The sequence below is a fragment of the Molossus molossus genome, unplaced genomic scaffold, assembly GCF_014108415.1.
Source record: "Molossus molossus isolate mMolMol1 unplaced genomic scaffold, mMolMol1.p scaffold_m16_p_12, whole genome shotgun sequence".
Classification (NCBI taxonomy): domain Eukaryota; kingdom Metazoa; phylum Chordata; class Mammalia; order Chiroptera; family Molossidae; genus Molossus; species Molossus molossus.
In genome coordinates, this window is record NW_023425347.1 from 98189282 (window position 1) to 98203805 (window position 14524).

Below are 14524 nucleotides of genomic sequence, written 5' to 3' on the forward strand. Positions count from 1 at the left end.
CATTCATTAAATCATGTATTCATTCAACACGTTTAGTAACCTGCCTACTACAAAGATTATAGTGAAGAAAACTTTAATATATGAGTTTTATAAACCATAAAAGTCTCTACATAAATATATTACCATTTCTGTTACCATTTCTACTGCCACCTTCCCAAGTCAGGTCCTGCATACCTGACAATGGACTCAGCAGGACCTTCTTTATAGCTAGTTTTATTATTGCCAAGCCAATTCAGTTTAAATACAGAGCCTAGAGTGAACTTCCTCAGGTAGAGTTTTCACAGTATCCATTGGTTCAAAAGGCACTATTAACTGTTATTTATAATATTGAGCCCTTGCCCGGCTAGTGTGGCTCAGTGGATTGAGCGTTGTCCCATGCACCAAGAGGCTGCCAATTTGATTCCAAGTCAGGGCACATGCCTGGGTTGCAGGCTCGATTCTCAGTAGGGGGCGTGCAGGAGGCAGCTGATCGATGTTTCTCTCTCATCAATGTTTCTCTCTCTCTCTCACACTCAAATCAATAAAGACATATTTAATACTGAGTCCTAACACTTGCTCCTCCCTCACTGCTCATCTCACCAACCTCAATTCTCTCTCTCTGTGCAGACACCCTGGACCAACCCAGCTAATTGCACACACGTCTGTGCATGAGCCTCCCTTACTAACAACACCCTTCCCACTCTTCTCTGACCATCTACGCCCACTGCCTCCCTAATGTCTAGGTCAAAATTGAGCTGTGCTGATCTAAGCAACTTTGAAAAAGCGTGTTTTCACTGGATACTATAAGACTAAAGACAAAAAGAACTGCAAATAAACACTGTACTCCAGTTGGTAAAGGCATGCAGATTAGCAATCCTGAAACTACTTTACATGATACTAGAGTTGATCAAATACCTAAATTGTAGAGAAGAAAAACCGAGCTCCTTTTTGAAACCGGTTCCAGGGTCTTGTCATTCCAGTCATGCATGCATTCACTCCCTCATTCACTTGTCCCTGGCTGAGGCTGGCTAAGGCGGGCACTGAGGATGCTGGAAAGAATGAGACATGGTCACTGCCCTTGAGGAGCTCACAGTCTAGTGAGCTTTATACTTTGGTCTCTCCCTCATCTGACTTTGTGGACTTCTAGCTGAGATACTGCTGTATTTCATGGATATACATGGATCTAGTGGATAAGCACTCAGCATCCATTCCCATCTCCTCCGGACAAGCCTCTCCTAAAAGACAGGCACTTCACTTTTCTTTCATGAAGTGCCTAATGGAATAATACCCTGCACACAACAGGCACTAAATAAAGGCTGCCCACCTAACCAATGGGCTAGGACCCATAAAATACCCAGCGATGATAAAGAAAACTAAGCTGTATACTTCATCTGAAAAAAGATCACCTTCAATTTCTGAAGCTTTCCACTTATTTATTTATTTTTAAATATGTTTTTATTAATTTTTTTTTTTAGAGAGGAAGGGAAAGAGAGATAGAAACATCAACATGAGAGAGAAACATCAATCAGCTGCCTACCTACTGGGGATTAAGCCCACAATCCAGGCATGTGCCCTGATAAGGAATTGAACCTGCAACTTCTTGGTCCATGGATCAATGCTCAACCACTGAGCCACATCAGCTAGGCGCTTTCCACGTATTTAAATGTTTATTCTGAATCAAAAATTAAATTTATGCCCTGGCCAGTGTTGCTCAGTGGTTAGAGTCTCATACACCAGAGGTCACAGGTTTGATTCCGTCAAGGGCACATACCTGGATTTCAGGTCTGATCCCCTGCCCTGGTTGGGGTCATGTGCAAGAGGCAACCAATCAATGTCTCTCTCTCACATCAATGTTTCTCTCCCCACCTCTTTCCACTCTCTCTAAAAAGTCAATGGAGCCCAGCAGGTGTGGCTCAGTGGACTGAGCGTCATTCCATGGACAGAAGTCCTGGTTCAATTCCAGGTCAGGACACATGCCCCAGTTTCAGGCTCAATCCCCCCCCCCTGGGGGGGGGGGGCGTGCAGGAGGCAACTGATGGATGTCTCTTTCACATCAATGTTTCTATCTCTTTCTCCCTTCCTCTCTCTCTCTCTAAAAAATAAATGAAATCATTTTTTTTTTTTAATCAACAGAAAAAATATCCTTGGGCAATGATTTTAAAAATAAAAAAATAAATAAAAATTTAAAAATTTAATTTATGAACCCATATCCCTTCAGAAACAGGCTAAGAGGATTCTTATAGAAAGAAAGCATTTTTCATGTAACCAATGACCAGAATGTCCTCTCAGAATCCAAACCTGTACTAAGTGTTAATAATAAGTTGCTGTGCTGTCTTTTTTCTCTTATTAATTTCTTTCTACCTATTGTCATGTTTATACTAGAAAACAGTTTTATAGTCTCTTTAGGGGAACATAATCTGATGACATTTTAAGCAATAAAAATACAGTCTAGCCTACTCACCATACACAAAATGCTTTTATTTTAAGCACAGTGCCCAGCGAACACGAGCTGAACAATGCCTACACAAGAACAGTAACTGCAGCAGTCTTTGAAGCAGCAAAACACAAGAATCGACCTCTATGTTCACTAATTTGGGACTGGTTGAAAGAGGTATGAGATGTGTATAATGGAATACTATGCAGCCAGAGAAGAACAAAACAAACCTGTATGTACTGATGTGGAATGACGGCAAAGATACAGGGTCAAGTGTAAAACCTACTACTACTATATGTAAAAAGTGTGTGTGTTCTGTAGGGGAGCAATGGATATTAACATGCTTTATATGGATAAATTATCTTTGGAATGATATGTAAAAAACTTGATTTGGAAAAAGTGGGAGGGGGTGCAGGAACAAGAGACAGGAGGAAGACTTACTTTTCACTGTATATTCTTCTTTACTGTTTTGAATTTCTGAAGCCATGTACATTTCTTACCATTTCAAAAAGTTAACAGAAAAACTTTGATACAGTAGCCCCCATTCACAGTTTCAATTAACCATGGTCGACCACAGTCCGAAAAAAGTGAACAGAAAATTCCAGAAATAAACATTTCATAAATTTTAAAGAACGCACCCTTCTGAGTAGCAAGCTGAAAGTTTGCGCCATCCCGCTGGGCCCGGCCCAGGATGTGAATCATGCTCTGTGCACTGCGTCCACGCGGCACATGCTCACCTGCCGGTCACTCGGTAGCCCTCTCCATCAGCAGCTCAACTGTCGCAGTATTGCAGCGCTTGTGTTCCAGTCACCCTCATTTTACCTCGTAGTAAAGCACAGAGACAGCGATACTGGCAACTCAGATATGCCAAAGAGAAGCCATAAAGTGCTTCCTTTAAGTGAAAGGTATGTCTGATAGTAAAAAACAAAGTATGTGGGGTTCTGTACCACCCACGGTTTCAAGCATTGACTGGGGGTCTTGGAACTTATCCACCGCAGATAAGGGGCACTACTGCACATGACAATGTCACTTTTCTTTGTAGTATTGTTGCAGGTACACAAGTTAAAGAAAAGAAGAATCATTTCTCATTTTCAGGGAAAAATCTCAAAGCAACTGGGTAAATCCTGAGAGCTCTGTTATTTCTCGCCCTCAAGCTGTGCCACTGGGCGAAGTGTTGGAACCTACTTGACTCAGCCTGCTTTGGGGAGCAAGCATCCTCAGCTCCCCTCTGAAAGGGTCAGCCATGGCACCCCTACTTCTACAGCGTTCACCTGGCCTAACTGCTATAGCTCTCACCCTGGATGCTGAGGAGAATCTGCGGAGTTCAGGACAAGTTTGGATAACAAGGGGAACAGGAAAATTGATGGGGGGAACACCAGTCAGTATGATGAATGGGCTGGTCCAGAGCAGCAGGTGACAGATATGCAGATGCAAGACTGGCAGGGAAGGAAGATGGTCCGTTCACAACAGATGGATGGAGATGCTCAATCATCCTCAGGAACACACACGTGGCTGCCACACAGCCCTGTCTGCTCGGCACCGGCGGCTCCCCACACCTGCAGGGCATGGCCTCCCGCGCCCAGGGGCTCTGCACGGGACCTACACCAGAGCAGGGCTGGGGGAGCAGCAGCAGGCAGTGTGTGAGGAAGATGCCGCTCAACTGCAAACTGGACTCTCGGGACTGACTACTGGTGGACTTCCTCCAGCTTCCAAAAACATACCCATTTTGTCTCTCTGGTAGCTCTTGCACTGCTGTGGTGACATGTTTGCACAGGACTGAGAAGCTGCCCAGGACATAAAATTTCCAGTGCTAAAAATAGGACAGTCTGGGGCAAACTGGAACCAATGGTCACCCTACTTAGGAGCCACGGTCCTCTCCTTGTTCTCTCCCTCTTCATGGTCAGTGAGAGAGAGCCTACTCAGTTCAAGCTCGTGGCTGAGCAGAACTCCTCCTGTAGGGCACTTGTTTCCTCCAGTCAGCTGAAGCTAACGGAGAAGTAAGACGCGACAAGAAAAATCATCCAACCCTGTCTTTTCTCGGAACAAGAACACCTTTTTACAATGTCCATGATATACAGGGCTCAATTACTCCAGCAGTACGGGGATGAATTTAAGTCTTGATGCAGCGATCCATGCCTCCTTAACAAAGCATCAGAAGGGCCAGGCCGCCCCTCACAGGGCCAAGGCTATTCCTTCCAGCTCAGCAGCAGGAGTTTTGAGGACGAGGAAATGGGCCACGATCAAGCACGAGATGATAGCTGGCAAGATCTCCTTCCCCAACCCCGCCCCCTCCAAGCTATCTGCTGGACCCAAGCTCTAGAAAAAAACAGCGTTATAACAAGAAGTCTGGCTTCTCTAAGACACATTAAAGGATTAATTGCTGAAGGAGAAAATTAATTTTAGAAACACATGAGGTTACTTTTTTTTTTCCTGGAGATGGGGGAGGAAACACAGTTATTTTCGTTTTCATCCTAGGGGCACAAGCTGGGAGCTGTCCAGTCGATAACCTGGCCATCAGAACAAGGTTTGTAATTAAAAGGTCAGTGACCTGGAAAGCCAGGGCCCCACTCCCAGAGCTTCTCAGTAATGACGGAGCTATTAAATTAAGACTGTTATGAAATCAATGCTAAAAAAGCTTTCATGGTAACGAGATTCCATTCAAGGACATGCACACTACCTCGTGAAAAGGACGTAAATGATAAAAAAGAAAAGTAATAAAACAGTTAAATTGAAATCTGTGTAAGAATTTACTTCCCCTTAAAACACTCCAGTGAGAGAAGCCCTTCACCTCTACCCCACTTCCAAGGTTGAGACCATCAGGATTCTTCCTCAAATTCACTTCCAGCAAGAAGGCAATTTTGCTACTAGGGGTTCCGGTTCCAGGAACAGAAGAAAGATAAGATCTTGTTTCACCATTTAGAACGAGCAAGTATAGTGGTGTGTTTTATTTAGTTAGTTTTCCTCCTACCCTGGACTACTCTTTAGATGAGGGAGAATGCAGCACTTGACTTACACACTTGAGAGGGCACAGTAAGCAGAAGTGCAGCCAACACCACCAGGCCCCACTACGCATGACTACACAGAAAAGCGTGCAGTGCTCAGCTTTTCTCTAGAAGCCTGCTTTAGAACAGACCAATCAAAGTAAGCTAATAGACAACTGCATGTGCCTCCCACCTCATCTATCCCTTCAGTCCCCCTTCCCCCTCAAACAGGCATTACCTTTCCCCACCTTACGCTCAGCCTGCCACACATGTTTGGAAGCAGACTGCCTCCTACATTTTGTGGTCGGATAGGGTGTCAGATCAACATAAGCCTATTGACAACAATGACCAAGCCTTTAACTTTCTGGGCTGGTTCGATTGCTGTTTGTAGGCTGGACTGCAGCCTGCTTAAAGCCCAGATACGATGCCTGCCAGGCAAGAAGTGCTTCTATATATAGACCAGTTCTGTGCGGGCTTAAACCCCATGTATGGTCCACTTCCCTTCATGTGGCACTGACTCTGTAGTTGATGTGTCATCTGCACAGTTGAGTGGTTGGGGGAAAAGCATTTATTCTAATACTCTGAAGGTGAACAGCTGCTTTCCTCTTTCATCCAAAAAATCCCGTTAAAAGAAATGTTGTAAATTACACAAAATGGCAGTACAAACTTCAAAGAAAATGATAAACGAGTCTAATAACTTCATGTTTCTCATTAATGATTCCATATTCAGACTTTAAAGCATCTAAGAGATCTCCAAAAAAACAAAAATAAAAAAAACACAAACACAAAAGACCTTTTCAGACCATATTCTTCCATCCCTATGCCTCTCTCTACTAGTCCCCCCGGCCTCCCCAGGCCCCCGAAATCAGAGAGCACACATCTAACCTGTCAGCAACAGAGGCAGGAAGCAGCCCCTGCTCCAGGCTGCAGTTTCACAATAAAACAAACTCAGCTGATGCGCCTAAAGTTACCCTCATTTTCCACTGAACTGACATGCACTACAGGGACCTCAATTTCTATATTAAATATTAAATAATATTAAAAGAAAAACAAAATTGGATTTGCCTTTTCAGGAAAGAGATGTTTATTAAAAAAAAAGAAAGTCAAGATTATAATTCAAGGCAGCGCTCTACTGCAATTCCCCGAAGTGACATCTGCTAGGAAAAGCCAAGACTACAGGAGCTGTGAGCTCGCCCCACACCGGCACTCCCAACCCACTGCGAGGAGTCCTTCGGGGGACACTGGTGATCAGGCTATCAGATACCTTGCCTCCCCGAAAGACACCCTCCCCATCCCAAAGACCAAATCTCCTTCCTTCCCAACTTCTGTTAGGAACAGGTATACACTCACTCCCTTGAAAAAGCCCTTCCTCCCTCATCCTATCAGAGATGGTGCCCAGCTACGCTGATCATGTTCCTCCTGACGCAGAGAACAACTGGAAATTTAAAAAGTGAAGTTTAAAACCATGAAGGGCTCTTCTTCCTCAGATGCCAATCAAACCTTAGAATTCTCTGCCTAGGAAAGGTCCTGCCAGAACCCACCCTACTGTGATTTACCTCAGCAATGTACAATGACTGGATGTGCCCTGACTGGGAATCTAACCGGGACCTCTCAGATCATGGGATGACACTCAATCCACTGAGCTATACTGGCTGAGTGCGATTTCAGGTTTAAACACAGGTAAACTCCAGCCCGGCCAGTGTGGCTCAGTGGTTGAGGGTCGATTAGTGCACTAAGAGGCCACCAGTTAAATTCCCAGTCAGGGCACATGCCCAGGTTGTGGGCCCGATCCCCAGTCGGGGGCATGCAGGAGGCGGCCAATCAACATTCTCTCTCATTGATATTTTTGTCTCTCTTTCCCTCTTCCTTCCTCTCTCTAAAATCAATTTTAAAAAATTTTTTTAAATAAATAAACAAGTACAGGTAAACTCCAGAGAAGAAGGGTAGGATGCCTCTTAAGGTTCCTGCAACCCATGCCCACACCAACACTGAGATCCTCAACCCCTGTGCCAGGGCACTTGCCATGCCACATGTTTCGGTTTTTTCATTTATGTGTCTGCCTTCCCCATTAGAAGTGAAGCTGAGAGGGCAGAGATTTCGTCTGCTTCGACCAAAGCAGGGCGTGGCACAAGGTAAATACTTGCTCTTGGATGCATTAATCAATCAGCTGTGTTTTCTTTTAAAAAGGAGCAACAAATAACAATTGCATAAAACAGTTTCCTCTCTATAGTGATGAACAGCCAACTAACTCAAAAGAAGTATTATTTGGTCCAGAGTTTCTCTCTCTCTCTCTTTTTCTCTCTCTCCCTCTCCCAGTCAGGGATTTATTAAAATTAAACAGATTAGATGGAGCTCCTGATACTAAAACTGCTCAGCAAAGCCTGCGGTGGGGAAGTGCCGGGCAAACACCAGAGACATTTGTCTCTAAATTGCTCTAAATACCCTCTGCAAATGAAATTCTAACCCAGCTGCGTTTGAGAGAAAATGAGGAATAACTGGTCATTGTCAGTGGAAGAGAAGATCAGGCAGTTATAATATTGCACAATATACTGGGGCGAAGGATCTCTCGGCAACCATAGATTTTGTCTCAGGTTACCCCGGGTAATCAACACAGCTTTTAGGCTCAGCTTTCCCCAGCTTCGATGCTTTGATGAGAGAGCTGAAATCCCCAAGCTTTTATGATTAATTACTCCCATAGGTACACATATTTCAAGGAAAAACTCTTTTATGGCATGATGGTTGCGGAGTGGAGAGGCCAGCCAACGTACTCCAAATTTTAATAATCTCCTACTGATGGGGGGCGAGCAGGATGCCGCCAGTAAGCGCACAGCGCCCCTCTCCAGCTCAGTCCCAGGCACCAGCCTTGAGGCTGCCTCTGAACAGCTGCCTGTGAACGAAATGCTTGGGCTTCTTCTGCCCTGCCCTGCAAGCGCACCCCTGGAACACGGTCCTGCAGGTCACTTCGGTGGGATGCCACGGAGCAGACCTAGGAAATACCACCAAACCACTCCACCTGCCTTTCCAGCCACAAATGACAGAACGCTCAAAACCCAGAATTTTGAGGCTAGCATTCTAGCTCTTACGGGAAAGAGAGTTCTGTTTTGGGGGAAAGGAAACTCTCTTTCCTCCCTCATGATTATAAGCTTTCTAGAATTAAATGAAAAATCGGATTTCTTTGTTTTGGGTGTGTTTTTGTTTTTGTTTATTTTCATCCGAGGACATTTTTGCATTTATCTTCAGATAGAGTGGGAGGAAGAGAGGGATGAAAAGAGAGAGAGAAACATCAGTGTGAGAGAGACACATCAACTGGTCGCCACCCACAAGACCCCAACCAGGGCCAAGGACAAACTGCAACTGAGGCACATGCCCTTAATGGCAACCGAACCTGGGTCTCTCTGGTCCGTGGGCCAATGCTCTAACCACTGAGCCAAACTGGCCAGGGCTGGGTGTGTGTTTTTTTGAACAAAAAGAAAAATATCCTAAATTTCAACAGAGCCAGAATAGATTCTCTCTGCTTCGAACAATACTGAATTTGTCAAGATTCATTTAATCCTTACCTATAGAAATACCATAAAACCAGTAATTAATCACTTTGATCTGCAAATCAGACGGACCCCAATCTTGACCTTAACCTGACCTTGTTTATCCCTCTCATTTCCCTTTTCCTTAGTTTCTTTCTTCCTGATTCTTTACTAAAGCAGCTGACCTACGGCCATCATCTTGCAGCCAGGGCCATCGTCAGAACTGAGCAGAAAGCAGAAGTCTTATCCAACGGGCCTCTTCTGCTGCTGACTGCTGCTTGTGTCGGGCTGACCTGGGCTAAGTTGCTGGTCTTATATCTGGAGCTCAATTATCCAAATTAGATCATCGTTCTGCTCTACCGCTAGGGTGTCCCTGGGGGGGCACCCCTCCTCCCCACCCCCACATTACTGGGAAAGTTACAGGAGAGCCTTTCATCAACACTGGCTTCCATCTGCCCTGTCCCCAGTCACTTCCTGCAAGTCACTGTGCATGGCCACAGGGAACTTGTACCTTTCTTCTTAAGGAATGCTCTCCTGGTCGCGAGTGGGCTCTGGCGGACACGAGAATTCTGTAGAAACTTCACTGCTGTGGCAATCTGGTGGGGGAGATAAAACAGAGAAAAGTAAACTTCAATAGCCTGAATTTCAAGATTAAAAATCCTGTAAGTTTATCCACGTCCACAGAAATAACACACTGCTGCAGTCACATTTATAACCAGGTATTTCTCACATTTAAAATCTACCTGAACAAAATACTACATCAACTCCCTGCCTTCATTGGTTTCCTGTATCTATCAAATCTAATCCCCTCAGCCTGGCTTCTAAGACCTGCAACAATCTTCTCCTGTTCTCCCTGTCCAAGCCAACTCTGCATACGTCTCGGCGGGCAGCTCTCTCCTGGCCAAGCTCATCCACGTCACAACACTTGTGTTCATGCTATGCCCTTTTTCTAGAAGGCCTCCCATTCCCACCTCTACTTGTCTAAACATTTCTCTCTCACACACACACACCCCCAGCACAGTCCTTTTACAGCCTGTTCTAACTCCCTGAAGCCCTCCCTCCATAAGCAAGCCATCTCTGATCTCCCTATTCTCTCCACTTCCTCCATGCTTGTCGTCTGTACCGTATAATTGAAGACATAATTACACTGTCTTCTAATGCTCAAGATGCCTCCCCAAACACACTGCACAAACCTGAAGGGAAGAGACCGTGCTGCCTCCACAGAGCCCAGCAAAATGTAGAGCATCTACCACCTCAATTACTTGAGGCAACATGCACAGCCATGCACACTGGTCCCTCTCATGCAATGGCACTCAATCCTAAAGAGCCTTCAAAGGACAAAGTTTGGGGTTTCATGGCTAAAAGCTCATAGACTGACTGATTATATATCTACCTTGGCATGATGGTTAAGAAATCTTCCTATCTATGAATGAGCCAGGTAGAGGACGGAAGGAGCAGTGTTGAAGGTATGTACCTTCACATCACTCAGCACACACTAAACGTGATTGCGCGCCACCTGTCTGCTCTCCATTCCAGACAACCACAACGGGAACCTGCCCCAGGTAGGAAAAGGGCCATTTTGAACGACTGCCATTATTCATTTCGTCAAAACCAAAAGAATAATATAGTCTCATGTTACAGGTAAAGTCAACAGGCCCTGCAGTTCACTCATAAGCTGCTGAAAGAAAAAATTTCTAAGGGGCTAAATAGATGGAAGTTTACCAAGATCCTTCTAACTAAGGGTAATGGTTCTCTAGAGAGTCAAAGAGAAAGCACTGTGACTAGAAGTAGAATACAAATTACAAATATTCTCTTCATATTTTACCTGAATTTAATCTTGAGACCAGACTTCTCTGATGACACAATATATGAGGATAAATAAGAAAGAAAAACAAAAGGCCAGGGCAATTCCTTATATGTTTTTCCTGTAGTCCTTCCCTGGGAAGCTTCCCTAACACATTCTCCCTGAAGAATGAACTCAGGGACCCCAGTTGTTAAGGTTTGAGCCTGTGAGTGATAGGAAACCTAGTGCTCCTTACAATCTGCAAACATATCAGCCACCATCATGAACTGCAGTGATCACCAACCAGTTCTTGACCAGAGAAAACCAATGCTCAAAAGTAGAGAACCCCAAAACTACATACCTACCCCCCAGCCCTCAACCAGATCGCTTCAGGTTGCACCAAAATCAGACAAACACCCCCAAAATGGGTTCATTTTAATAAAGATATGGAAGAGGGGAAGAAAGAAAAGAATCAAAAGAAAAGGAGAGACGTAGGGAAAAGGAAGGGAAAAGAAGAAGGGGGGCAATCAGACGAGGAGGAAGCAGAGGAGCTGGAGCAGAAGGGGAAGCAAAAGAAGAGGAAAGGGGAGAAGAGCGCAGGGGAAGCGGCCAAGGAGGAGAAAGAAAACAAAAGGCAGAGAGGCCTGTGCCCTGGAAAGAGCGTAGACAGTCAGTCACAGTGTCACCAGCCCCACAGGGTCAATGCCAATGTGCACAGCTCAGATGGCTTGGGGATAATTGTTCTTCACCTGGAGGAAAAAAATACACCTTGACACACGAGACAATTAGAGCGTCCATGTCATCTGGCTGTCTCCGCAGCTGGGGCATGTGGACCAGGTGTCGGAGGAAACATGGCTGAGCAGGTCCTAGGCAGGAGACGCTAATAGCACAGCTCCCCTCATTTACCCATAAGCATACACCTTTCCCTCTGCCTTCCAAAATTTTCCATGACAGAGAAGAAAAACAGAACCCCACCACTAAAACGCACAGGTTTCACCTTGCTTTTTTAATATAGTCCTTGGTATATGCATTTCTGGTCAGAGAGCAAAGTTCTGATGGGTTTAATGGTGCACTCAATGCAGTGCTTGGCGCATTCCATCAATGTTTTTTTTTTTTAAAATTGCATCCCTTATTTCTTTAAATACATTAATCAGCCTAGTGTAGGCAAAACGGATCCATCGGACAATGCAATAAACATGAATTATCATCTATCCAACACGCATAATGGCTTAAAAATACATAATAGCAGGTGTAGTTTAAATGATTAGTTATTACACCTGTGGTGGGTCTGATTCAATTGGGAAAAATCATCTTTAATAGGTTAAAAGGTTTAGATCACCATGCTTTCCTTAAAGTGGCTGTAGAGAGGGGATGATGGAGTGCTCTGTCATTAGTAATTCATTTAAGAAAAACGCGGGGGATATAGCAAAGAACAGCATAAACGAGCGAATCCAATTTAAACATCAGGTAAAGTAGAAAACACCTTTTAAAAAAGCAAGATAAATGAATTTGGAAGGGAGATGAAATTGACGTATTTATTTTAACGGGAATTTGACAAAGTCCCGGCACACTTCAAACTTGCAAAAATATGAACAATTTCTTTTAAAGTTTCCATTCACTAATTTCAAGCCATATAAAATAATACTGCCAAACACCTACATAAAGTATGTTTGGGGTTTGTTTATGTTCCTCTTGATCTTTGTCTGAAAATGCAGGCGACAGGCAAATCACATATTTAACAGCGTCGATATCACTACGCCAGATGCAAAAATATAAAGCATCCAAACTAACAGCTTCAACATAATGTGCTGAATAGGAAAGAGACTCAGCTAAGCAGCTACATGTAAGTGAACATATGAAAACCTCTCTCCTCCTGCCACTAATTTCTTTGGCTACTCTCTACTCTCCTCCTCCCTCCGCACAGGAACTGGCACTACAATAGGGGGATGAGGGACTATCCAATTTAGAATTTCATAAGTCCTAGGATTCATACACAGATTTCCCAAAAATCTTTACCCCCAGTGCAAAGATTTTAACACACTGACAGTGCACTTGGTCTGCATCTTGCATTCCCCTACTGTGGGACACTTTTCATTAACTTCATGAAGCAATTCAATGGACTCTCCTCTGCAGAGGTCCAGCACACACAACATGCTTTTGTTGGATGAAATGATGGGGTGCCTGCAGCCTGTCCTGTATTATCATTTGATTTTCTAATTAGGAAATAAATGTGACTATTCATGGGTTATATCTGTGCCCAACTAAATTACATAAATTCAGGCCAAATCTTCCGCCTCAGTGTCAAAGATGTAAAACGGAAACAGGAACTTTACTGTGCGTGTTGTGGGAGTAAGCAAGCCAGGGAAAATACTAGTGCCAAGTACCTGATGCCCACTGTCCAAGCCACTTGCTGCTGAGACCATGATAAACATGGCACTCACTGGCTTTCCTTTCTTCTCCTCTTGCACCGTGAGAGTTCTTAATGAGTGCACCTTGAGTCACCAGTGTAGCCGGTTTCATAAAAATAAAGACAAACTCAGAAGAAAACAGAAGCAAAGTTTCTCACCACCCCTACTCCTGTGGCCCTATCTTCTGCCTCCCTCTCCTAAAAAGCAAAATAAAACAACCCTGTCATCATCGACTCCATGATTTTAGGGAAATTTGATCATTTTCAATGTTTATCACTTAAAGCTAGAGGTGAAACTGAGGTACAAGGAAGAGGAGTAAAGTCTTGCTTTTGCAATGGTTCTGCTGGAGTGACTGTTAGTAACCGGGGAAAAGGGGGGACTTCAAGTTGAAAACACCTTTGCATCCAAGATGATTGGCCAACTGAGAGAGATTTGTGTTTGAGAGACCAGGATTCGTAACTGTATAAATCAATGGAATACAGTATACTCAAGGGCTATCTACGATGAACTATGTGCTGTTAAATGCATTGTGTAGGATAAGTAATCCCTAGTGAGAAGAATCAAGGTTCCTGACAGTCCTCGCGGAAGAGCTGCTTCCTATGTGTTTTCTGCTCTCCTACAAAAGACCTGCACACTGTCATCTCCAGAATGCACACTTTATTTTCCACATGGGGGGCGGGGGGGACAGGAGGATGGAGCTTGCCTAATAACGAACCTTCGCACTTTGCACCTGACATGTAAACCTGATGCATTGTCTCCAATGACACTTATTTGGAATGTCACCAATTCCAGCACTCCTGTGTGCTACATACACATCTATCTCCTAAAATGTGAGCATTCATTAGCCATTTTAAAATATTAAAAAATATTCAAAAATTAATGACACTAACAACCAAAGCCAAGCCCCTTTTAACCCAGAGAGATCACAACTACAGGGCAAAAGAAAATGACCGAGATGCTGGCGGAAACCCATCCCAACACTGCACTGCTACACCTGCGTGCTCAGAGATGAAACTGCTTGTGAAAGGCCCTCCGCGAGTACTCCGAAGTAGATAGATACCCAGAATCCTGTTAACAAGCGGTAAACCAAAGAAACGCAAGTTTTAACAAGGACTGACTTTAAAAGCTGGGCACTGCCAAAAATGAGAGAACCCTCTTCAAATAGAAATGCTACATTTTAGTAAGAAATCAGTACTCTGTCAGGAGTTCCTTGACAAATGTGGTCATCGGTGGCACAAGGAAATAGTTGCAAAGCAGCTGTTAATCAGAGAAACACATCGTAGAACGCTGATGCTAGCACTTGTGAAAAAAATGCAACGGGCTAATTATGAAGCTATATATCTCACTAAAGAGGCCGTGTTCCTTGAGATTCCAGGCAAAGCACTCTCGGAGCCAGGGTCCTAGGACAACATAATTCT

At 44.2% G+C, this 14524-nt stretch overlaps 1 protein-coding gene across 6 annotated transcripts in view; it reads right to left on the bottom strand.

Annotated features, from left to right (window-relative positions):
• Window positions 1–14524, bottom strand: part of PEX14 (peroxisomal biogenesis factor 14) — a 142905-nt gene that overhangs the window by 71819 nt on the left and 56562 nt on the right. For 5 of the 6 annotated variants that reach the window (XM_036256441.1, XM_036256442.1, XM_036256436.1 and 2 more), the window contains exon 3: window positions 9427–9511. In XM_036256441.1, the coding sequence (XP_036112334.1) occupies window positions 9427–9511 (85 nt within the window). Of the gene's footprint in view, window positions 1–9426; window positions 9512–13082; window positions 13150–14524 lie in introns of those variants that run through there. The other variant, XM_036256437.1, reaches the window with a different exon arrangement.